Genomic DNA, 24,761 nt, shown 5'->3' with positions numbered 1-24,761 from the left:
CCCACGGGAGGCCTCCAGGCCCCGGGGGAAGGGCTCGCGGGTCCCAGCGCCAGTTCCGGGCGAAGGGCTGCAGGCAGAGGAACAACAGTGCCAGGCCCGAGGACCCAGTGGACCTCTGGCTTCTCCGCCTCTCTTTCTGCCCCTCCCTCTCTGCCAGAGTGGACTCAAGCCTTGAGGCAAAGCCGGAGGGTCCCAGAGGGATGGTGGCAGGCCGGTGCATGTGACCCCCATGTCCACAAGGTGGCAGCAGACTGTCACCCAAAGGGATGGAGCCGGCCTTCCTGGGGGCCCCCTCGCTGCCCCAGGAGCCCCTGCTCACGGAGGGTCCTGGGCTCCAGCCCCCCTTCGGGGGTCGTGCTCCTGCCGCAGCTTCCCGTCTGTCAAGCGCGTCCGACGCTAGCACGCCCAGACTCCTCACGCAGGCAGCCACGCGCAACCGAGAGGCTGCGGCTTCAGTTTTGGGGTGCAATGTCATGCAGCAGCAGATGGCTTATCCAGGAGCCCGAGGGCAGAAGGGGAGACCAGGGAGGAGGCAACTGTGAGGCCACAGCGGCTTGGACCAGGGAGAGCACTGCCGGCAGCGAGATCGGCCCGGCCGTGGAGGGCAGCGCCGAGCGGAGCTCCCCATCGACTGGGGGTGGGGTGTGCGGGACACCACGTGTCAAGGGTGACTCTGAGTGTCTTGGCCTGAGTGGATGGAAAGTCACCACTCACTGAGCCAGGGGCTGTGTAGATGGAGCGAGGCTGGGCAGGAGGCCCGAGAGGTTCATGATGCTGTTTGAGGTGCCCCTTAGATGTGGGCAGGACCCAGGAGCCTAGATTTTGCAGGCGGGGTCCCCGCAGGAGACGTGAAGGGCAGAGTCGCCAGCCTCTGCCGGTACGTGAAGCCACGAGAATGAAAGATGGCCGGGAGCAGGTGCAGAAAGGGAGACAAGAGCCAAGGGTGAGCCTGGCCAGCTAGGGGTCAGCAGGGGAGGGCGAGGAAGGAGGGCCGAGGGCGGCAGGGTCCTGGGAGCCAAGGAAGGAAAGTGAATGAGAGAGGACGGAGCTCCCTGCTGCTGCTGCAGCAAGTGACCTTAACCTTGGTGGGTCACAACCACAGACGTTTGTTGTCTACAGTCCTGGAGCTCAGGAGGCCGGCGCGAGCCTGTCGGCGCTGAGCCCGGGGTGTCGGCAGGGCTGCTCCTTCGGGAGGCTCCGAGGGAGGATGCTTCTGGCTTCTGCCAGCTTCTAGAGGCCCCTCCCTCCACCTCCAAAGCACGCCCCCGCCCCGTGTCTGTTGTCATAGCTCCTTCCCCCCTCGGCTTCCATCCTTCCATCATCACATCGTCCCCTCTGACCCAACCCTCTGTCCCCGTTAGAGTTGCCGTGATGACACCGGTGATCCTGGTGCTCTCCTAGTCTCCGGACTCTTGACCTAATTGCATCTGCAAAGTCCCGGCTGCCGCGCGAGGTGACATACCCACGGGTTCCGGGAACGAAGACGCGGACGGCCAAGGCAGGGGCGTTGTTCCAGCCAGCACTGGCCACTCTCTGATGCCCACATTAGCATTTGTCCCACATGCGAAATGTTCACCCCATCCCAAGGCCCCCCCCCCCCCCCGGAGTTTTGACTCATCACAGCATAGCATCAGCTTAAAGTCCAAATCTCACCCAAGGCACATCAGCTCAAAAGTCCCAAGTCTCATCATGGAAATCAAAATGAGGTGTGGGTGAGGCTCTAGCTAAGAGGCTGGGCAAGAGGACAGCATCGTCGCCGTTCACGTCGCTAAGGGCGGGGGGCTAAATCGCTGCCCTCCACATGCCCCTCAGAAACTCCCACATCAAAGGCCGTCCCGGACTGGGGGCGCCCTCACGCCCGCCCTTGCCCACGACTGCGAGGGCCCCCAACAAAACCCGAGACTCCAGTCACCCCGCGCCCATTCCACAGATGGACAAGTAGACGCGCCGAGGCCGTCCACACCCGGCCTCCGCCTCCCAGGGTCTCCCTCCAGCTCCCCCACCGGCCTCGGCGAAGCCACCGAGACGCGAGTCCTCCGGGCCGCCTAGAGCGTCCCGGAAGCGGCGGGTATGGCGCAGGCGCGCGCCGGCGGCGGGCAGAGCGGCGGCGCTTCCGGACGTGGCGGTGGCTCGGGGCCCGCAGGTGAGTGGGGGTCGGGTCCTCTCGGCCGCGCCCCTCGGCTCGGGGTGTGAGCCCCTCGGCTTTCCGCTGCACGGGGCTCCGGGGCGAGCCGCCAGCCGCGAGCGACCCTCGCAGCTCCCGCCGTCGTCCGCAGCCCTCGCTCCGAGCCTGGCCGTGGCGCCCCGGCCCGATCCCGGGGCTCCCCCTGCGGAAGGCACTGGCCGCCGAGGGGCCCTCTCTCCCTCCGAAGAAGCCGCCAGAGACTTGACTATTTGCTTTCCCTTTTCGGTTTGCTATTGCCCCAAACAGAGCTTCTGACCCCCAAACATGGCACCGGACCAGAGCAGCCTCTGCAGCCTCCCGCGGCGGCTCCCGGCCGCGGAGTTCCCTGCCCTGTGCTCCACGGGGAGGGCCTCTGTGCGCGTACCTACCGGTGTCCGCTGGGGAACCCTGCTCGGCACCCAGGCTCCCTCTTTGCAGGATGCGCACGCCGATGTCTCTGCCCCTTGCCGAAGTACCTCCATCCTTCTTGCCCCCAATACTTCTCCATCTCTTCCTCGGTCTCCAGAGCCCTTGTTTTAGCGCATTTCTCCCCTGAGACCCCTGACCCCCCGGGGACACCACCGCTCCTCCCTTAAGCCCTCGCGGTCCCTTCCAAGGCCGGGGAGGGCCTGCCTGCCTGTGGATGCGTGTCCCCTCTGTTCTCTCCCGCCCCCACTCTGTGCCCCGATGCCCGCCCGCATTTTTTTGTCTGTCCCTTGAGCACCAGAGGTTAACATGTCTGTTGTCTTGGAGTCCACGTGGCCTTGGTACCGGTGCTTCCTTTGAAGTGGCTGGGAGCCCTGTGATCCCTCTTGCTGTGTCATGGTACCTTTGGGTTTAAGGAATTGTTTCGGAAATAATATCTGAATTTGATTTTTAAGGAAGGTTTTTGTCTTGCGAGCCAGATCCTTGTTTTCAGCTGTCTTGCAGCAGCCCGCACACATCTGCACGTCGAGCGTGAGGATGCGTTCGTCGTGAGCGGATTTCTGGCGCTGAGCGTCCAGGACCATTCCAGCCATCCTGGCTCTTCACTTCTGTGGTGCTTCGAGTCAGGCTCTCACAAGTGACTGGGGTCCCATTTCCGCCTGGTTTCATATTAAACATCTCCCTAAAGGTGGACGTGGCCTTCACTTCCCTCTGCTTCTCACAGGCCCCGACAGTACACTATCACACTGTCACACCTGGAAAATAGGACCAGCACGTTTTTTACTTTGCAGACCAGGAGACTGACTTGGGAGGGTGCGAGGACGTACTCACCCCTGGCTGGTGACGGGCCTGGATTTGTCCTCGGGGCTCTTGCTGCATCTGAGCAAACTGCATTTCTCCTGAGTGGTAGTCTCAAAGGGCCACATTTTTATGCTCTAGATGCGAGTCATCCTGCGGCCTCACCAACTGCTTGAAGTTGGTTTGAAGAAGCAGCCAAAACGAGGGTTTGGGAGGGAGGCGGGGGCGGGGTCACGGCTAGAAGTACATCTGTCAGTACTGCATGTCTGTCACTAGCTGCTTCCTGGGTGATCTGCAGTCCCACGTGAGAGGGCCAAGAGGGGACAGCTGACTCTGAGAGAGAAGACGGGACTCTCAGCAGCCCCAGGGCTCTCAGCAGACCAGCCAGGCGGGAAGTGTGGGCACCACGGCTCTTCAGCCCTCAGGGGCTGGAGGGTGTCATCCCCTCGCCAGGCGAGGTGTGGCGGGCTGCGATTCTCACAGGGTGCCCTGGGCCAGCAAGGATGTACCCACTATGCCTTGCAAGTCTGCTCGGCAGTGAAGGGTGGGGTGCGGGATGTTTTGGGAGAGGGTTATAAAAGAATGGACTTGGGCAGCCGGAAGTAACCAGGATGTCTCAGAAGCCGCTCGGTAGCAGCTGGGAAGAGCCAGCGTGCGCAGCACGCCGGGGGCTGCGGGGAGAGCTGGGCAGCCCCGGACCCCGTTCGGTCGGTCGTCTCCACATCACTTGTTTCCGCCGCAGCCTCCCGGCTTGTCTGCAGGGGTGAGGGCGTGTGCAGGCGGCCCGTGCCCGCGCTCCGTGACATTCTCTTTCTTCTCCCTTCTGTTTTGCAGTTCCTAAAGCACTGTGTGTGTGACAGCACCGTGAGCCCCGGAGAGAGGCACCCCCGGCCCAGACAGTCCCACCTTGGCTGGCTGGAAGCCAGCTGCCGAGCCCCCTTTACTCCCTGTTCTCTGGTTGAGGGGAGAAGTTGCCACTGTCCCCACGGAGAAGACTGGAGTTTTCAACAGCGTGGGCGTGTCCAGGAGCCGGCCACGTTGCTAGGGGCCTGGAAGATGAGGGACAGCTGAGGCAAGAGGCTGCTGGAACTGGAGGGAGGAGCAGTGGCTTGTGGGGCGCAGGACGGGGTGGCCAGAGTGGGGAGACGAACGGGCGGGTGAGCGGAGCGGGAGGAAGGGGACGGGGAGGCAGGAAGGCCTTCGGGCTGCCCCCGGGACAGGCCGCCCGCCACATGGCCGCCAAGCCGGCTGCCGGGAGGGGCGCGGGGGAGAAGCGCAAGCGGGTGGTGCTGACGCTGAAGGAGAAGATGGACGTGTGCGCGCGCCTGGAGAAGGGCGAGAGCCGCAAGGCGCTGATGCAGGAGTACAACGTGGGCATGTCCACGCTCTACGACATCCGCGCCCACAAGGCGCAGCTGCTGCGCTTCTTCGCCAGCTCCGACTCCAACAAGGCCCTGGAGCGCCGGCGCACGCTGCACACGCCCAAGCTGGAGCACCTGGACCGCGTGCTGTACGAGTGGTTCCTGGGCCAGCGCGCCGAGGGCGTGCCCGTCTCGGGCCCCATGCTCATCGAGAAGGCCAAGGACTTCTACGAGCAGATGCAGCTGACCGAGCCTTGCGTGTTTTCCGGCGGGTGGCTGTGGCGTTTTAAGGCCAGACATGGCATTAAGAAGCTGGACGCGTCCAGCGAGAAGCAGGTGGCTGACCACCATGCAGCTGAGCAGTTCTGCGGGTTTTTCCAGAGCCTGACCTCGGAGCACGGCCTGACGCCAGAGCAGGTTTACAACGCCGGGGAGACTGGCCTCTTCTGGCGGTGCTTGCCGGGTCCCGCCCCTGAGGGGGGCGTGGTGCCCGGTGGCAGGCACAGCAGGGACAGGCTGACCGTCCTCATGTGTGCCAACGCCACGGGCTCCCACAAAATCAAGCCCTTGGTGATCGGGAGGTGCAGCGGCCCCCGGGCCGCCAGAGGCGCCCCGCACCTGCCAGCGGCCCCCCGGGCTCACGGTGACGCGCGGGCGGACGGGGCGGTCTTTTCCGACTGGTTCCATCACATCTTCGCTCCCTCCGTGAGAGAGCACTTCCGAGGCCTGGGGCTGCCCGAGGACAGCAAAGCCATCCTGCTGCTGGACAGCGCCCGGGCCCACCCGCAGGAGTCCGAGCTGGTGTCCGACAACATCTTCACCATCTTTCTGCCTGCCAGCGTCACCTCCTTAATCCAGCCCATGGACCAGGGCATCCGACGAGATTTCATGAGGAATTTCGTCAACCCGCCCGTCGCGCTGCAGGGCTGCCACCCGCGCTACAGCATGAACGACGCCATCTGCAGCGTGGCCTGCGCCTGGGACGCCGTGCCGGGCGACGTCTTCAGCCGGGCCTGGAGGAAGCTGTGGCCCGCGGCCGCGCTGGCCGAAGGCTCGTCCTCTGAGGAGGAGCCTGAGCACCCCAGAAGCAGGCCTCACGACCATACCTTCGCGCACGTCCTGGAGCTCGGGAAAGAGGCCGCGTCCCGCCCGAGCAGCAGACTCAACGGCAGCGCGGCCACGGAGCGCGCTGGGCCCGGGCCGGAGGCCGGAGGGGGGCGCCCCGCCACGGGCCACCCGAAGCCGGCCGAAAAGGATGACGGCGGCGCCGGGGCGTGCGACGAGGCGGCCTGGGAGCAGGCGGCCGCGGCCTTCGACGCCGTGGTGCGCTTCGCGCAGGCGCAGCCCTGCTTCTCCGCGCAGGAGCTGGGGCAGCTGCGCGCGCTGCGCGCCGTGTTCGCGCGGCAGCGGCAGGGGCGGCGGCGCCAGGCCCTCAGGGCTGCGGTCAAGCTGGAAGCCCCCCAGGGGCGCGCCGCGGGCTGCGGTTCCCCGCACCCCTGCTTGACGGGGTCCGCGGCCGGCGGGGCGGGCGGGGACTGACGGCGCAGAGCCCGGCGGCTGCGCGGCCACGCCCGCCAGCGGGGAGCTGTCCCGGGCCGCGGTGCTGAGCGCCCGCAGCCCAGCCCCTCTCGTTCCCGTAAAGCAGGTGTTACTGTCTTACCTGTCCTGTCAGGAGGGTGTGAGGGGAGATTCTGGAAGGGCCCACCGAACCTGAAACATGCCAGAGCATTCCGTGGCCGGAACCTGGGACGGGGCAGGCGGATTCTGGTCTGGTGTTTCCCGGCCCAGCCTTGCTGTCTTCAAGGGTAGGGGTGTCTGTCCAGGAAAAGAAAAACTGGCTCTCAGGCCAGCGGGTGGCAGCACCTGCTGCCACTTGACAGGCTGGCACATCTCAAGGCCCACTTCTGCCCCTCGGGCCTTGGCCTGCTGGCCTGGCTGCCATGCCTGTGTTAGGCCCCAAGGACGGGTCACCAGTGGCTAGCGCTCAGTTTATGACATCGAGTCAGCGGAGCCCTCTGCTGTGGTTTCGCAGGCACCCTGTCATTGCCCTGGTCACGTGTCCCCACTTCAGGCATGATCTCAGCAGCACGAGCCTTTCCTGAAAGTCCCTCCACCTCGCCAGCGGACCCCACGCTGCTCTCGGACCCCAGGGTGTAGGCCACACGCTGACACCTCGTGGTTGAACTGCTTCCCGTAGAGCAAGCAGGGACTTTGGCCCGCCCGTCACCCGACGGAGGGCCACAGGGCCTGTGGTGTTTCTCACGCCTTGGCCCAGAGTCCAGTAGACAGTCCACTGTCCCACGCTCCCCAGAATTGCCGCTCACGGGCTTTCCGTGGATAAGTCTGGTCAGGCCGTCAGACAGCAGTCTTAGGTTTGCACGCGCATAGCGGACGGAGGAAGCCACTCGGATCCCCGCAGTAGGGCGACTTTCGTCTGCAGCCGTTCTCAGCCCAGTAAGACTCGCGAGGCTGGCGGCCTTCCCAGCCGGTTTGGTAAGGCAGGCCGTGGACGACAGGCGGTCCTTCCCCTGTCGTGGCTGCGGCACTGCCGGACCTGGCCTCAGACGGCCCCGGGGGGCAGCGCTTGCCACAGCAGGGGTACTCCTGTGTTCTTTGCCCTTGACGTCCATTCCTTCCTGAAGTCACGTCATGGCAGCCGAGGGACGCAGAATTTCCATCCGTTCGCTGTTCGTGCCTGCTGGGGGACTCCATTCCCGTGAGAGCCGAGGGCACGTGCGTGTTCGGTTTGTACTCGGATTCTTTTCTGTCGTTACCGCTTCCCAAACGCCAGGGCGACGGCCACTCCCGACGCGGCGCTGCGTGCGGGGCGCGCGTCTCGTTTTGAATGCGCGTGTGAAGACGAGGAAGCAGGCGCGGGTCCTTTTAAAAGCGTCCTCGCTGGTTCTTTGGGCCCGATGGCTTCCGCGCTGTGCTCCTGCGGCAGTAGTTTCCTTCGCACACCTGGGTAGCACCTCTGCACCTGTGCACTTCTGTGTCATTCTGCGTCACTTTCGGACTCGTGTGCATCCCCATGCCACTGAATTGCGGCCGCTTGAGGCACGACGGGAAGCGTCGTTGTGGAGTCGAACGAAGCCGCCTTTAGCATTGGGGTGGCCACGTGCAGAGGGAAGGACATGCCCAGAGCAGCTCCCTACTGCCGGCTGTCGGCCCCAGCCCGGTGCTTCTTGAGCAGCAGGACTTTGGCGGGTGGGCAGGGGGGGCGGGGTCCCCATTAGACTAGACCCCGGGCCGTGGACTCTCCTCATGCCACGAGACCTGCTCCTGTTCTGGTTTGCGCTGGCCAATCAATAAACACCTGTTAAGGGACCGGCTGAGCAGTGTCTGTGCTCGGGGCCGCCTCCCAGAACCGGTGCAGAGTGTGGCTCCTGCTTGCACCCAGTTGCCGCTCGGGGGTGCTCCAGGGAGCAGGGCCAGGCCTCGCCGCCCTTCACGAGTGAGCGCCCCTTCTTCCCCACGGGGGCTCACCTCTGGAGATCTTGGGCCGAACGAGGATTCTCAGGGTACAGTGCTGGTACAGGCCCAGGGCCCGGCAAGGCCACCCTGTGCGCTGTGCGGCCAGCCCTGGCGAGCGCCTCTGCCCTGTTGCTCTGTCCTGCCGCCCGGGGCTCCGCTCAGAGAGCACCGTGCCCTCCGTGGGCTTGTCCCCAGGGCTTCGCGCCGCTTGCTGTCCTTTCTGGGGTTTGAGTGGTCTGAGGACGTAGCCTCAGAACCTTCTTCCTAATCTTAAGTGGGTCCCACTGGACTAGATGTGAACTTGGAGCTGGTGGGACCATGCGACCTTCCTTCTCCCGTGGCTGCTGAGGCCGCTCAGGAAGCCTGGGCTGCCCGTCTCCGCCCCTGCCCAGCCCTCGCTGGCAGTGGGCTTGGCAGGGGCAGGATTGCTGTGGTCCACAAGGTGGTGACTCCCTCTCTCAGACTCTCCTTTCCCCGGAGGGGGGCTGTCACCCAAGGTGGGCGTGACTCCTTGCCGTGGGTGGTGGGTGCAGCGGGGACCCGCGGAAGCCAGATGTCTCCAGGCCTCCAGCCGGCCGCCGACCTCACCACCCCCGGCACGGGGTTTGCTCTAAGGGACAGAGGCTCCAGTGCCTCCCGATTGCCCTGCCAGCCTGCACGTCTTTCCATGGGCAGGTGTGTCCTGAGTCAGGCCCAAGGTCCCAGATGGGAGGGGCCGGGGCCCGCGGTAGTCTGTGAGCAGGGCCCCGCCTGCAGCGGGGTTTCCCAGGGGTGTCGGTCTTTCCGGCCTGCGCCCACCGGCCCCCCGCGCCACTGCCCCTCCGGCTGTCCTCTCTGGGTTTCGGCCTGAGCCCTGCCAGCCCCACACTCACCGGGACATCGCTGCCGGTGCTTCCCCTGCTGCCCGCCCGCTTCTCCCAGAGGAGAGGCCCTGCTGCCGCGGAGGGCAAGGGGTCCTGGGCTCTGGGGGTGCCAGGCCCAGGCCGGGCACTGGGGGTGACCACGATGTCAGCCAGATAGCCTCGGGGAGCTCTGTGACTGGGGAGCGGTGCCTGCTGCCCCAGGCTCGGCCTGCGGCTCTGGCTGAGCTCAGGGGGAAGAGGCGGCCTGGCTGGTGGGAGCCGGGCCCAGGTCATCTGTGAGGGAGGCCCTGACCCAGGCAGGTGGCAGGAGGGACAGGTGTGGGAGGAGGAGGGTCCTTGGGCCACCCTCAGCCCACCCACCCGCTGTACCACCTGCCCGGCGCCAGCCCAGCCCAGCACGCTCCATCTCCCCATTCTGAGTGAGTCATTTTACCCCGTTTGGGGGGCGGAACAAGTATTTACAAAAGGCTTTTGCCTGGCAAGCCCGGGGTGGGGGGCTTGCTGTGAGCTCGGGAACACGCCCGGCCTGGCCGCGCTCCCGGGGACACCCTTCGATCTCTCTCTTATTTGTGGCTCCAAACATGAGGCCACCGCTCTCATTGCACCTCGGTATTTCATTAAACAGACATCAAAACAGCAGAGGGAGGGGCCAGGGGAGGCGGCAGCTTCTCAAAGGGCAGCGGCCAAGGCCCGTCCCCTGTCATTGGGGGGCGTGCTGGGGTTCCTGAGGGCCTCATCTCACCTCATCCCTAAAAAAGGAGAGACCCCCACACTCCTCCCATACCCCAAGACCCCACAGCATGCTCGCAGATGCGCTGTCTCCATGGGCCCGCCAGCCCCTCCACCAAGCCCCCTCACAGGGTCCTGCCGGCCTGAAGGTCACCAAGGACGCCGGCTGCAAACAGAGCAGCATCTCCCACTTTCAAAGGACAGAAGTTCAAAGGAAAAAAAAAACATTTTACTGCAGCTAAAACAGTTAAGTCAATAAAACAGCCTTTCTGTTTATGGAACTCAATCCAAGTGTTCAATTCCTGAACTTGACTTTTCCAACTTGCCGTCTGCCGGGCAATAACTGCGCCGTGGGCCTCTGTCTCATTAGTCTTCCCTGTTTGTGACCTGCCATCCTGCAGCTTGGGGTGGCTCCCTGAGTCAGAACTGGGGTGGAGGGGAACCCACAAGCGCTGGGTCAGGGTTCCATGCTGCAGTTGTGGGGACAGGTATATGACCTGGGGGCCTCGGAGGCCTTGCTGGGCTGCCAGGGCCAGCCCCTGAGGGCTGAGGAGGGGCCGGGGGTTGCCCGTTCATGGTGCAGAGCTGCTGTTGGCAGTGAAGGAAGGTTCTGGACTGAGTGGCGATGGCCGCGCTGTGACGCTGTGAGGGTGATCAGAGCTGCCGAGCTGTCCCTGCGAAATGGTGGACGTGGTGAATTTTATGCTGTGTTTTTACTGCAATAAAAAAAAATAGTGAAACCCCAGAGCCGGAGGAGTGGGCCCTGGTGCCCCTGGGCGGGGGTCTGCGGAGAGGGCGGCTCGTCCCGGCCTGTCCCCCTCCTCCCACCTCCCATTCCCCTGCAGCAGCCCAGCCAGAACCCGCCGACCCCGCCCGGGACGTTCAGGAGGATGGCCAGGTCAGCGGGGCGGGGAGGGCTGGGCGCAGGGCGGGGGGCGGGAGTCAGCAGATGTTCGCCGAGCGCCCGCTGTGGGCCGGGCACTGCTAGACTCCCTTGCCCCGTCCACAGGGTGGACTCGTGCCTGGAAAAGCAGCGAGGGGCCAGGTGGTCAGACCTTGACTGGGACAGGACGAGGCCTTTGGAGGGCCCAGGAGCCTCTGTCCTTGGCCCGGCTCAGTGTGGGGACCTGGAGTGCAGCCCCCAGGCTCAGGGAGGCCTCCGGGCTGGGCCCGCCTCCGACCGCACCATCTCTCCTTGTCATTTTCCCCATGTTTATTGAGACCCCGTCCTCAGAGGCCTCGCTGGCCATCCCGCCGCGAGGGTCCTGGGCCTCTTCCACCCAGGCCGGCCGTTCGTTTACTCCAGAGTGCTCGCAGCACCCCGCTGGCGGCTCCTGGCCCGTCCTCCAGGCCCAGGGACCGAGGGCAGCCTGCCAGGGATCAGCCCGGGCAGAGGGGAACCTTGTCCATGCTTGATTTGAAAAAACAATTGTGAACAACTTTTAGTTACTTGGGAAAAACTAAGCGTGGTTGGGCCTTAGGTTCCATCAGGGACTTCGTGCAAACTGCACCAGTGACAAGGGTGTTTGGTTATGTCCTCAGAGACTCTGTTCCACAGAGAAATAACGAAGTGTTTGCAGGGAGAAGGATGCAGGGCGTGGGGCCTGCTCTAGGATGCTCCCGGAGGAAGGGGGCCGTTGGAGACCACTGGGGCCCTTTCCTGTCTCCCTACTCATGCATGTTCACAGTAAGATGCTTTTCAAAAAGGCTGGGGGAGGGGCTGCAGCACCCCCAGAGCCCTGGGCGACCCTCCCGGCCTCTGCTGGGCGGGGCCCCAGGCCCCCTGCACTCTGCGCCCCTCCACGCTCGCCCCGGGCATCCCACTGTTGGCAGGTGCGTCAAGGGCTCCGAGGCGCTGGGCCCATGACGCGCTTTGCTCTGAGACACCAAGTCCTCTTTCCACTGAAAAGAGGCCCCGTGGATGCCTGGGAAGTGAGTCAGCGCTGCCGCTCCGTGGGGTTAACAGTAATCGCACCACAGTCACTCTTAACAGCCTGTCACTCTTGACAGCCATAATGGGGGGTGGGGGAGGGGACGGGGAAGCTGGTTTCAGGCACCGGGAGAGTCAGGCTTGAGGCTGGGCCTCCAGGACCAACCCAGGCCCCTGAGCCCCTGGGCCGCACGGGGGGCTCTATGCCGGGCAAAGGCCCACATTTGGGTGACTGGTGTGTGGCGGGGGGAGGGGGCGTTAAGCCCACAGAGCCGACTCTCCGATTAGGACCAAGGAGAAAACCTCGGTGCCCCCGGAAGCCCGTGGGAGGGGTACGCCTGCCGCCCAGGTGCTGCGGGCGGGTGCTGGGGTCCCCCGCTATCCTGCGGGGTGGGCCCACCCAGGGGGTGCAAGTGGCCTCAGCACTGAGGCTCAGGACTTGGGACCTTGCCTGAGCGCAGACCCGGGCCTGCCTCCGTCAGAGCCTCGACCGTCATCGGCGGAGCACAGCGCCAGCCAGAGAGCAGGCGGGGCCGGGTGGCCCTGCGGGTAACAAAGCTGGTGGGGCGGCAGTTGCCCGGTGGTCATGACGAGGGCGCCGGCGTCGGGTGTCATGGTGGGGCGGTCGTAGACGGCGGCGGTGGTGACCGTGTGATGCCGTCTCGTGGGTGGTGAAGGCGGTGGCTTTGCCAGCGGCGACAAGTAACGGGGTGGCGGGGTTGCGGTGCCGGGGCCGGTCATGACGGAGGTGGCGGATGGAGCTGCTGTGGGCCCAGTGCCGCCCTTGCCCCTTGCCCAGAGGTGGGGGGCTCTGACGCCTTCCAGTCTTGGAGGCAGGATGGGCTCCAAGTCTCCACCACTGCCCCCAACTTCCCCAGACCCACGGCCACCGCTGCCCACTGCTCTCCCTCCTGCCTCGGTCGGTGATGACCTGACCAGGAGCCTCTGGGGCCCGGCACCACCTGTCTGCCATGTGGCCGCCTCCCTCCCGCCCCCCCCCCCCGCCCCCATGTCTCCGCCCCACTCCAGTCTCTCCATCTCTGGGCCTGGGGCCCGCTGGCCTGGCCCTTACTGACGGCTCATCGATGCCACTGTCCTCACCGCATGCCTGGAGGTCGGGAAGCTGGGGAGGCCTTGCCTTTCCGGGTGCATTGGGGGCTGGGGTAAGAGCCACGGGACCGAGAGGAGCAAAGGATCTGGTCTTGGGGGCAGTTGTCCAACCCCCAAACCGGGAGGTCGGGGTGAGGGTACAGGGCCCTGGGGACTGCCCCACCCACTCTAGCTCAGCCCGCCACAGCCACACCCACTCTGAGCTGGGGCGCAGGACCCTCCACAGGCTCCCGGACGCACCCTCTGAGGGCGGGCTCCCCCAGAATGCCCCACTTCATTTCCATGCCCTCCGACCTCAAGCCCGGCTGGCTTTCTCATCCTGCTCCCTCCGCCTCCTCCAGGGAGGCCCCTCTCCCCATCTTCTGGGGTGCGCCCCACTCTCTGCCCTGAATCCCTCCGGCTGTGCCCAGCGCCCCGTGGGTCCCCTGCGGGTGGGGCTTCATGTCTTGGCTCCCTCAGACCTAGAACACCCCATGGCAAGGTCTGGGCAGGGCCTGTGGGTCTGGGAGCCTCAGGGAGGAGGTCAGACACTGGCCAGAGGGTCCCTCAGCCCACCTCCCAGCGCTGGGGGGCAGCATTGCCCCCTGAGAACTGCTGGCTTTGCCTGTTCCTTTCTCTGTGGCCTGACCTAGCCTGACCCCCAGCCCGCCTGCCCGCACCCTTCCCTTGGAGGCCCCCTCTGCTGAGCTGCCCCACCCCTGGGCCTGGTCCCCAGTGCACCTGGCCTGAGAGGAGGGAGCACATATTGAAGAGAATCCACGGAGTGGGCCGTGACCCCAACTCCTCTGCCACCTCAGGCAATTCCTGGCCCCGGGGGTGTCGGGGCCCCCCGCCTGGCCCAGTGGCCGATGGCCCACGGGGAGCTTGGCCGAGGAAGGAAGAGGCCCGGGCCGGGCCAGGCCCAGGCCTGGCGGGAAAAGCACCTGCTCTGGGCCTTCCTGCCACCCAGGCCCCGCAGTCCACGCTGGCTCGTGGGGAGCGGACAGGTGTCCCCAAAGCAGGAGGAGGCGCGGTGCCGGCCTGCAGTAGAGCGGCTGACGCCCGAGGCATTCCTCACCTCCGCCCTCCCCCGGGCGCCCCACCATGTCCCTGGAGGGGCCCTGGCCGCAGACGGGACGTGGTCTGGGTGTAGCGCTAGTCGCGTGTCCTGCCAGGGCCGGTGTCCTGTGCTGGTCGCCCATGCTCGGCCTCCGGCGACGACCCACCCATCGGCTGAAAAGCCGAGGCTCAGGGGATCGGGAGCGGCCGGGGCGCCAGGCTTTGGCAGTGGCAGACGGCAGGGGACAGTAGGGCCGGGACCAGCTCGAGGCCAGGAGTCTGGGCTCAAACTGCAGCTCTGCCGCTCACTCACTGGCCGGTGCCCCGGGAGATGGGGCAGGTGCTCTGCCATCACGGCCGGGTGGACGCTGGGCCCCCAAGGGCCAGGGTCCTCATGGCTGCGGCTGGCCCCCCAGAGGCCCGCAGCAGACAGGGAGGTGCCCACACCCATGGAGCAGGGGCAGTGGGGCAGTCGCCAGGCTGGGCAGCTGGGTACCTGCAGCTGGGCATGGCGTCTGGGCAGCGGCCGCGGGCTGTTCAGGTCAGGAGCCCCGGAGAGAGGCCTCGGCCGGACCAGGCGGCCCATGGGGATGTACACGAAGGCTGTGTGGAAGGCAGGGCGCTCAGGCCCAGCCTTGAGGGAGGGGAGGGAGTGGCCAGCAGAGGAACAAAGGAGGGCTGCCCACCAGACAGGTGGCCAGGCTGTGGCCTGGAGGGGGCAGGGAACAGAGGGGAGGGGCCGGCCCCCTGCCATCCTCTGGCCCAGGGCCTTGTCCTTCTCAGCATGCCCTGGGAGCCCCTAGGGGTCAGTGTCCTTCCTCTTTCCCTTGCTCCCTCAGACGATGGCGCCCAGGGCCAGCCCAGGTGACGGAGGCTGTGCCAACTCCTGGCACCCGGCAGGTGCTGGGTGAGCCACGACCATCTCTGGTCTGCCGGCCCCACGTGGCACCCGGGCTCCCTTGGCCTGGGCAAGGGCCCCTGGGGATCTGCTGGAGGCCAGGCTGCCACCGGGCAGGGCTTTCCCAGTGCTGGGAGGACCGTCCCCAGAGGGCACGGCAGACCCACTGGGGCCAGCACCATGGGGAGCGAAAGCCGGGGTGGTAACGAGGTTCAGGGCGGGTGGCACTGGGCCAAAGTCACACGGCAGGCCAGTGGCAGGGGCGCAGGACCCAGGCCTCTGGCCGAGCTGGCCGGCACGACTTCCGGCTGGAGGGGTGCTGGGTGGGGGTCGCTTCGGGGCAGCCCCGCCCCCCCGGGCGCGGAGCCTGCGTGCGTGGGGAAGCTCCTGGCGCGTCACACCGAGCTATTCTCAGCCTCTTTCCTTTGATGGCGCCGGAAGCTGCTGCTGAGCTGGGTAGAGGCTGAGGAGAGATTTCCCAGGAGGAGCAGAGCAGCAGGGAGGTGCGGACGGACGCCACCCCCTCCCTGGCACGGGCCGTCCTGAATCCCCAGTTTTGGGGGCGTCTGGTCAGCGCCAGCTGGCAGCAAAAGCCCCCGTCCTGGCTGAAGAGCCAGCCATACTTAGGGTTCCAGCAGCACGATCTGGGGGCCCTGGGCGTCCAGGGGGGTGGTGGGGGCCGGCACACAGCCTGGCTGGCGGCCCAGTGGGGCAGGGCGGAGGGGGCTGCGCCTGGCTCCGAACCACCAGGCAGCTGCCAGCTGTCCCTGGCGCGTCCCCGCCCTCACACCTGACGGCCAGGGCCTCCGAGCCGAGTGGACTGCGCCCCAGCTCCCCTCCTTCCCTCACCCCTAAACAGCCCTCGCACCGTGCCCGCTGTCCAGCTGGGACACCGGCCTGAAGCAGGTCCCCGCACACCTGCCCCCGCGGCCCCGGTGTCCTCGCTCCGGGCCGCAGAGCCAGTGCTGGAGGCCAAAGCATCCTGGCCACCGCGAGGAGGTATGCGGACCCCTCCCCATCCCCGTCCCCACCAGGCTCTGCCCGCCCCTCACCGCCTGCCCTGCTAGACGCCCCCCCCGGGCCCCACTTCCGCCTGCTCGCCCTCCAGCTCTCTCGCCCACCCGCTCCGGCCACAGCGCCCCGGGGCTCAGAGCCCCTCCAACCAGAAGGCGCGTGTTCGGGGCTCAGGGCCCAACATGGTCAGCGAGCAGAGCACACCTCGGCCGGACCGTTCAGGAAGGTGCCGTGCGTGCTCGCACGCTCACACGCAGGCACACTGACACACTCACAGGAACACTCACATGCTCACACGCAGGCACACTGACACACTCACACACACACAGGAACACTCACATGCTCACACGCAGGCACATGCACACACACACACTCACGCACATATGCAGGCACACTCAGACACACACACATACACTCACACACGCACTGACACACGTACACTCACACACACACTGACACACTCACACACGGGCACGCAGCCCGCCGCCTGCTCCGTGGCTGAGGCGGGCCTGTCCAGGGCACGAGGCTGGCAGGGGCCGTGGGGGACACTGCCCTGGGAGACCGGGGCGCCTTCTCGGAGGTGGCGACCCTGGGCTCAGATTTAGGCAGCGCGTGAAGCCGCGCTGGGGGCTAAGGCTTAGGCTTCCAAACCGGGAGGCCCTCGCCCGGTGAACGCGGGTGGCGGGGCGTGGGTGGATGGGCGTGGTCCCCACGCGCACTGACGCCGCTGGCCCCCGTTTAGTCCAGTCTGCCCCTTGCATGAGGACGACAGCGGGCCACACGGCTTAAGCGGTTCGCGGGAGGCCACACAGCACCTCGGCGCGGTGCGGGCGCGAAGGGAGGTGCCTGGCTCCCGCCCAGGGGTCCGTGGACGCTCAGTCCCGAGGAGGCACCATGGAGCTGAGGGCACACTTTAGACCCAGGTGCCCTGTGGGCTCCTGCGTGGCACTCCAGTCCCTGCTGCGGGGACCCTCTCTTCCCCACGTCCCGTCTTGGGCTCTGGTCTGAGGGGCCCAGCCTGATCCCTGGAGGCTGGGGATGAAGGGGGGCCACGTGAAGTCTGGCGCTCCCCAGGGCCTGTGCGGGGTGGCGGTGACGCCCTGACTTCACAGGGCATCTGTCCTCCCTGCACCACCCCTTGCTCAGCGCTTGCCAGGTGGGGCTCGGGAACTGTTTGTTGACCGAATGACTGACACACCTCACAGCTGAGCAGGGCGAGGAAGGCTATGAGCACCTTACCCGAGAGGAAACAGGCCGGGGAGGAGCCAGCAGGACTTTGCTGCCCACACCCTCGGCCGGCACCCCCTGCCCCCGCCCGGCTCTGGCCTACTTGACCTTGGCTGTGACAAGAGCCGGGCAGACCCCTCGGGGCCTCGGTCTTCCCTTCTGCGAGGGCAGGGGCAGGGTGAGCCAGTGAGGCCCTCTGAGGCTGGCTCTGCACCGCCCGGTCCCCGGGCTCCTGGGCTCGGCCAGCGGGCCCAGGACGACGGCCTGCAGGGGGCCAGGAGCAGCTGGCTCAGGCGCAGCAGTGCCAGGATCATCGGAAAAATACCGACTTCCCTAGGAGGCAGGAGGCAGGAAGGAGGCAGGAGGGAGGAGGGTCTGGTGTGTGGGGGCCCGGAACTAACAGGCGGCCTGTTCTGGAGACAGGACACAGCACACACACCCTGCCAAGCCGGAGGGAAGGGAGGGAAGGAAGACGGGAGGGAGGGGGTGGGGATCAGAGCGAGAATGTTCCCGCGGCTCCGGGCCAGGGCTGGGCCCTGCTCCCTGCATCGGCCAGGCCACCGGGCGCGCGCCTGGCACTGACGTCCCCCCTGACCCCCGCCCCGGCCCTGGGTCTTAGGCGGCTCTGCTGGGCGGGCACATCGGGCGGCTGCACTGGAGGAGCCCAGCCTGTCACCTGGAGGCTGGGGGGGGGGGCCTGAGGGGGGTCAGAAGCTCTGTGAAAAGCGAGCGAGACCCTCCCTAGAGGCGAAATGACAGCGGGCGGTCCGCGTCCCCGTGTCCCTTCTCTCTCTGCCCCTCCGGTTCCACCACCTCAATCCTTCTTTCCTCTTTGGTCTTCAGCCGCCCTCAGCTCCATCCGGATCTGCTGTGTCCCGTGCCCTGCCCCCTGCCCCCTGCCCCCTCCGTGCCTCTGCCCCTGCAGGCTTCCCCTGGGTCCCCTGTCCGCCCTCCGCCCTCCATCGGAGCTGTGGGGGCCCTCAGGGGAGGGATGGGGGCTGGGGCTGACCGGGCAGCAGTGGGCAGGGCCGGTGGGAGGGCCCAGGTGCTCCCCCAGCTGACTGGGCTCGGACTGCAGGCCCTGCCACCGGCAGCAGCTCGCCCACGTCCCCAGGGCCTGTGCAGCCACCGGGCAGACGTCCAGGCCCCCGGGCAGCCTCGGCAAGCGGAGGAGGAGACAGCAGGCCTGAGGGGCCGCAGGGGGGGGTCCCCGAAGTGACACTGTCGGGAGGCCTGAAGCAGGACGAGCTGGGGACAGCCCTTGGGCTGGGACCCAGCGAGCCGGTCCCGAGGCCGGGAGGGACGGAGGCTCTCCACCAGGAAAGGCTGCGGCCTGGTCCCTCTCCCAGCTCCCTCAGGTGTGGGAGCAATGGAACGAGGCTGTGTGACCCGGGGTGGCCCGGCAGGGCGGCCGGATGGGTGCTGGTACATGTACAGGGTGGGCACACCTGGTCCACAGGCCAAGGCCAGGCGGGAAGGGGCAGGTGAGAGGGAGAGGCAGACCCCCGCCCTGGCCTTCCTCTACAAGGACAAGGCCACGAACAGGTGTGGGGATCAGCTGGCGCGTGTGTGAGGTGGTCCGTGAGCTCTGCGCCCAAAGACGCTGGTGCTCACACCAGGGCTGAGCGGCGCTCACCGCTGACACAGGAGATCAGCCCCGAGGGAGCCCCAGGAGGTGGGGTGTGAGTCCAGGGGTTGGGGCCTAGGCCCCGCTGGGGGGGCAGGCGAGCTCCCTTCCACTGCCAGACCACACTCTGGGCCCCCAGAAGGGGAGCAGGGAGGGAGGACTGGGGTACAGGCAGTCCGTCTGGCCTTGCTGAGCAGTACCCCTGGCTCATCTGGGGGTCCAGCCTGTGGGGACCGGGAGCTGGCACTAAGGGGTCCCCAGAGGCAGACATGAGCCCTGTGGGGAAAGCACACGGCCACGGGGCAGCCGTGGGAGCCCGGCTCCAGCTGCAGGCTGGCGGGGGTCTGAGAGGGCCGGGGCGGGGCTCCCAGCGGCCGTGGACGTGGGAGACCCAGCTTGAGATGGGCATCTCGGCATCATTCGGTCAGCACCTGGGGTCTGGGGACCTGGGGCCTGAGAGGCAGAAGGCCAGGACCCCAGAGGAGCTCGAATGGGGGCTGCCTGGATCCGAGAGCAGGGCGGACCCCCTCTGTGGTCCACCCCCCCCCCCCGCCAGTGACACGCCAGGCCAGGCCTCCGGAGCTGGCAGGCCCAGGAGCAGAGAGACCAGATGCGCTCTGGGAGCGGGGTTCCCCCACGCTCTCCCGCTCCCTAAACAGTCCAGCTCCCCCTCCTCCCGCCCCTCCCAACCTGCAGTGTGTGCTCTGGGTGAGGCTTTGGGGTGGAGGCTGGCTCTCTGACCTTCATCCCCACTTGTGGGGGAGGGCGGGCACGGAGGGGCGGGCGGGGGCAGCCCCCCATCCCGGGCAGGCAGCAGCCCGGCCTCTTTTCCGGAGGCAGAAGAATGGTGCCCCAGGCTCCAGTGCGGGGGTTTGCTGAGGGCTTCTGGGGCGATAATTGGGCAACGATTAAGTGTTCCCTGAGCAAGCAGCCTGGCTGCCGCCTGTCACCTGTCACTGCGGGCCCCGCGGGCACAGCCTCAGGGCCGGTCCTGCCTGGCTCCGCATGACCAGCCCCAGCATCTCCCTCAGGGTGGGGCCGGCCGCAGAAGGGGGCCACCCCCAGGGGTCTGTGTCGAGCTCTGCCTGCTAGGCCGCCTCGAGATTCCCTCTTGGGCCGGGCGCGCCCCACAAGGGTGGTGGTCGCCCCCCTCCAGTCTCCCGCCTTTGTTCGCCCCTCCCTAGGCGCCTCTCACGCGCCCACCTCACCTGCTGCTCTCTGCCTGGTCAACCCTCCAGGCCCTGGCTGGGCGCCCCGTCCTCCGTCCTCCGGGAGGCCCTGCCAGACCGCTGCTGCCTTGGCTGGGGTGGGTGGGGCTAGAGGCCACTGTGGGCCCCAGGCCTAGAGCCCTGGCAGGGCCTGGGCCCCCCGGCTGGTCAGGGGACCTGGCCCTGAGTGCCACTCCCAGGGGCCACATGGACTTTGTTCCTGGTCATTCTGCGGCTGGCTCTGGTGCCCCCACTGCACAAGCGTGAGCACGTGCACACACACGTGCATGCGTGCGGCCCCTGCCCTGCTGCTCGGGCCCCAGCTCACCTCCGACGCGGACACAGCCCCGGGTCTGCACTCAGGCCACTGGCCGGCCTGGCCGCGCCTCAGCCGTCCCACACGCGGGCGGCCACCTCCTCTGGCTCCCGGATGGACGGACGGGACGCCGGGCTGGGCGCTGGGATCCCGGCTCCCGGCTCTCGCAGCCTCTCCGCCCGCCTCCCCCACCCTGCTCCATGCCGCCCCTCGCCTCCCACCTCTGCCCGCCCACTCACCCTGAATTAGAAACGCCCGGGAGAGCCGTTTGGGGGAATTTTTGCCAGAAAGACTTTCCCCCCGCCGCAGGGGAGGAAGCCCAGAAAGGAAAGGAGGAGACAGATTGGCTCGGGATGGGGAGGGGGCGCCGCGGGGGGGGGGACCCCAGCCGGTGCGGGCACCTGAGCCTGTGAACCAGACGGAGCGAGGCTGTCTGTGCGCGTGGGTGTGGGTTGGGGGGGATGAGTGTGTGCGTGGGGGACACGTGTGGGGGGAAGTGTGACTGGGGGGTGAGTGTGCAGTGTGTGACAGGGGACACACAGTATGACGGGGGGATGAGTGTGCAGTGTGTGACAGGGGACACACAGAAGCAGCAGCGGGTCTGAGGTGGCTCGACTGGCACTGCCCGCGCCTGTGGGCCTCTGGCCGTAGGCAGTGCATGTGCTACCTGTGCTCAGGTAACGTCGCAGGGCCTGGGGCCCGGCCCACCTGCCAGGGGGCAGCTCCGGAGGCAGATCCCGCTCCCCTGCCTTGTTGCTGGGAAGCGGAGGGGAATCTCGCTTCCGGATCCCCACTCCTTATATGGTGCTCTGCTTTCCTCTGCCTCTGCCGACTGCAAGGCTGCCAGCACCCTCCCTCCTCCCCCATCCTCCCTCCTCCCTCCTCCCTCCTCCCCTCCCTCCTTCCCCCTCCCTCTGCCATCCTCTTACAAGTCCTGGAGCTTCTGACCAGGTTCCCGCAGTGGCCTGGGGGATTCAGGGCCAGCCCCCTGCGGTGGGCTGCAGGACTGCCCCCCACACCTTCTCCTCACCCCCCTCCCCAGGGAGCAGCTTCCAGGTCTCCCTGGGGGCCCTAAATGGAGAAGTCTTGGTCCTCAACAAAGACTCGGGAGCGGGGCACGGGGCAGTCCTACCCAGCCACATGGCTGTCACCCATCCACACCGGCAGCAGGGGCCTGGGTGCCTGCCCTGCACTCACAGCCTAGGGGGCCCAGCCTAGAGCCTGGACCCAAGGGCCCCGGAGCAGGGGTGGGCAGGAACTCGAGGTCACATATGGGACTCACGGCTGACACTCGGGAGTGCGCATGTGCACGCGCCTGGGCACACTGAAACCCCTCTAAACCTTCAGCTCAAGGGGGGGAGGGTCTGGACGTGGGGGCCCTGTCAGGGCTGATCAAGGGCTGAACACCCCGCGCCCCCGGCCAGGACTGGGCGGGTGAAAGTCGGGGGCAGTGGGGACCCTGGAGAGCACTCCCCATCCGCAGTAAGGACAGAGATGAGAAGGGGAAGCCCACCCAGAGTCCCTGGCGGAGGGGCTTCCTCCTTACCCTCGGGCGGGGGGCCGCCTACCACGGCCCGGCCTCCCTCGCCAGGCACACCTGCACCTCCGTGCGCGGGCAGGCGGGCGTGGGGGGTGGTCGCGGCCTCAGCGTAGTCCCTCAGGTCCCGTAGGCTCAGTGAGCGGGGAGGGGGGCGGCGGAGCGAGGGGATTAGTCACCCGGCCCGCGGTGTGTGCAGGGGGTGGGTCCTCCCTCTGCGCCCGAGCGCGAGTGGGCGCGGAGGCGGGCCGCGGGGTGGGCGCGCGGGCCAATGGGAGCCGGGGCTCGGCGAGGGGTCCGCCCACGGGCGCGCTGGCAGCATAAAGAGCCGGCGCCGCGGCGGCGGGCTGCAGAGCTTGGCGCCGCTGTTCCCTGCACCGGCTCCGGAGCCGCCGCCGCCACTGCCGCCGCCGCCGCCGCCGCCGCCGGACGCGCTGCCGCACGGACCCCGCAGCCCTTGCCGGTCCCGAGCGGACTTTGCAGCTCGCGCCTCCTGCCCGTCCAAGCGCCGCGGCCACCTGCGCGCAGATGGAGCTGGACCACATGACGAGCGGCGGCCTCCACACCTACCCGGGGCCCCGGGGCGGGCCGGCAGCCAAGCCCAACGTGATCCTGCAGATCGGTAAGTGCAGGGCCGAGATGCTGGAGCACGTGCGGAGGACCCACCGGCACCTGCTGACCGAGGTGTCCAAGCAGGTGGAGCGGGAACTGAAGGGGCTGCACAGGTCCGTGGGCAAGCTGGAGGGCAACCTGGACGGCTACGTGCCCACCAGCGACTCGCAGCGCTGGAAGAAGTCCATCAAGGCCTGCCTGAGCCGCTGCCAGGAGACCATCGCCAACCTGGAGCGCTGGGTCAAGCGCGAGATGCATGTGTGGAGGGAGGTCTTCTACCGCCTGGAGCGCTGGGCCGACCGCCTGGAGTCCATGGGCGGCAAGTACCCGGTGGATGGCGACCCGGCCCGCCACACCGTCTCCGTGGGCGTCGGGGGTCCCGAGGGCTACTGCCACGAGACCGATGGCTACGACTACCCCGTCAGCCCCTACGCCATCACCCCGCCGCCCGCCGCCGGCGAGCTGCCCGGCCAGGAGCCCGAGGAGGCCCAGCAGTACCCGCCCTGGGTGCCCGGCGAGGACGGGCAGCCCAGCCCCGGCGTGGACACGCAGATCTTCGAGGACCCGCGCGAGTTCCTCAGCCACCTGGAGGAGTACCTGCGGCAGGTGGGCGGCTCCGAGGAGTACTGGCTGTCGCAGATCCAGAACCACATGAACGGGCCGGCCAAGAAGTGGTGGGAGTTCAAGCAGGGCTCGGTGAGGAGCTGGGTGGAGTTCAAGAAGGCCTTCCTGCAGTACAGCGAGGGCACGCTGTCCCGCGAGGCCATCCAGCGCGAGCTGGACCTGCCGCAGAAGCAGGGCGAGCCGCTGGACCAATTCCTGTGGCGCAAGCGGGACCTGTACCAGACGCTGCACGTGGATGCCGAGGAGGAGGAGGTCATCCAGTACGTGGTGGGCACGCTGCAGCCCAAGCTCAAGCGCTTCCTGCGGCACCCGCTGCCCAAGACGCTGGAGCAGCTCATCCAGCGGGGCCTGGAGGTGCAGGACGGCCTGGAGCAGGGGCCCGAGCCCGCCAGCCCCCGCCGCGCCGCCGAGGATGCAGCCGAGGCCGAGGCCCTGACGCCGGCCCTCACCAACGAGTCCGCGGCCAGCGACCGGACCCAGCCCGAGTAGAGGGCAGCACGGGCCCCCGCCTTCCCGCCACAGCCCCTCTGTGGCCTTCGCCAGTCGGGACTTTGGAGCTGGGCTGAGTCGTGCAGTGGGCGGCCTCGGCCTCGTCCAGCTAGAAACTTTCGGCCTCCCAGCCCGATTCGCACGTCGTCCCGTCGCGGGCAGTGTGCCCCAAAGAGCAAAGGGACCCCTCCCCCGTGCCGGGTCCTGCCCTGTCACCCTCTGTCTGTCTTCCGGGGCTCTGGGCCTGCCTGGGCCACTTGCCCTCCCTCTCCCTACACACACACACACACACACGCACACTCAGGCCATGACAGGAGCCCAGCCTCCTCATCCTGCTCAGCGCTTGGGCCCCCTGGGCACTCAGAAACCGAGTGTCCTGGTGCCATGGGCCTGCGAGCACCAAGCTCAGGGCATGCCCCAGAGCAGAAGCCAAGGCAGCAGCAGTGCCCCGGGAACCTCAGCTTCCGGCCGCGGCCCCACCCCGGCCTTCGCCGTGCAAGGGGCCGGCCCGCCTCGGGCAGCGCGACTCCCTGTCCCAGAGGGCACCCGAGGCTGAGGCGCAGCAGCAGCAGCAGCAGCAGCAGCAGCAGCAGCAGCAGCAGCAGCAGCAGACCTGGCTCCGGTGCCTCCTGGCCCCTCAGGTGAGCCCCTGCATGATGGCACCACCGACAGGGGGCGCCGTAGAGCTCAGTGGTGCCGTGGCGGTGTCCGTGGCCCAGGCCGGCCCCGCAAAGCTCCGAGGCGCCCCAGCCAGTCAGCATGGGGCCAGGCCGGGCTGGCACCGTGGGCTCAGGGCCGGGGGCTTGCAGGGCCGGGGCTCACCGAGCCGGCTCTCACAGGCCCGTGTGTGCTGCCATGCAGAAGCGTCGGTGATTCATACCAGCCTGGAGAAGGCTTGAACTCGGCTTGGTGACTCACTGGTGGCAGGTGGAGGGTCCCACGGGGCCGCGTCCTCAAATCGGCTGAGGCAGCAGCCGGTGTCCACGGAGCCAGGAGAGCAACAACAGGTAACGGAGCCCCATTCCTGCCCCCAGAGACCCCGACCCTCAGCTGTGCTTGCCAGGGGCCTGTGGGTGCCTCCCCGGCCCGGGCCCAGGCCCTTCCCCCACGGCTCTGGCAGGCTGGGATCTCGGTCCGTTTTGTGCCCCCTGCCCTTCCTGTGGGCAGCCCCAGTCCCCTGTCTTGTCCCTGACTGTCCTACGTCTTCCCTTTCAGGTCTCGAGGCTCCTAGGAACGCTGCTGCCATTCCCGGCACTGCCCCCGCCCCCTGCAGGCTGCCTGCACCGTCGCCTCAGGCCAGCCAGCCAGGGGGCTGT

General features: G+C 67.4%; 2 protein-coding genes across 2 annotated transcripts; both read left to right on the top strand.

Moving 5' to 3' along the window:
* Window positions 1-2,093: 2,093 nt before the first annotated feature.
* JRK (Jrk helix-turn-helix protein) lies at window positions 2,094-10,096 on the top strand. Its single transcript, XM_016139174.2, has 2 exons — window positions 2,094-2,143; window positions 4,223-10,096. The coding sequence occupies exon 2, from the start codon at window positions 4,621-4,623 to the stop codon at window positions 6,286-6,288; it is 1,668 nt and encodes a 555-aa protein (XP_015994660.2). The 5' UTR covers window positions 2,094-2,143; window positions 4,223-4,620; the 3' UTR covers window positions 6,289-10,096.
* Window positions 10,097-22,129: 12,033 nt separating this feature from the next.
* Window positions 22,130-24,447, top strand: ARC (activity regulated cytoskeleton associated protein). The gene is made up of 2 exons (XM_016139205.2): window positions 22,130-24,086; window positions 24,307-24,447. The coding sequence occupies exon 1, from the start codon at window positions 22,249-22,251 to the stop codon at window positions 23,443-23,445; it is 1,197 nt and encodes a 398-aa protein (XP_015994691.1). The 5' UTR covers window positions 22,130-22,248; the 3' UTR covers window positions 23,446-24,086; window positions 24,307-24,447.
* Window positions 24,448-24,761: the final 314 nt, after the last annotated feature.

The sequence above is a fragment of the Rousettus aegyptiacus genome, unplaced genomic scaffold, assembly GCF_014176215.1.
Source record: "Rousettus aegyptiacus isolate mRouAeg1 unplaced genomic scaffold, mRouAeg1.p scaffold_m13_p_15, whole genome shotgun sequence".
Classification (NCBI taxonomy): Eukaryota; Metazoa; Chordata; class Mammalia; order Chiroptera; family Pteropodidae; genus Rousettus; species Rousettus aegyptiacus.
This window is presented reverse-complemented; position numbering and strand designations above follow the sequence as displayed.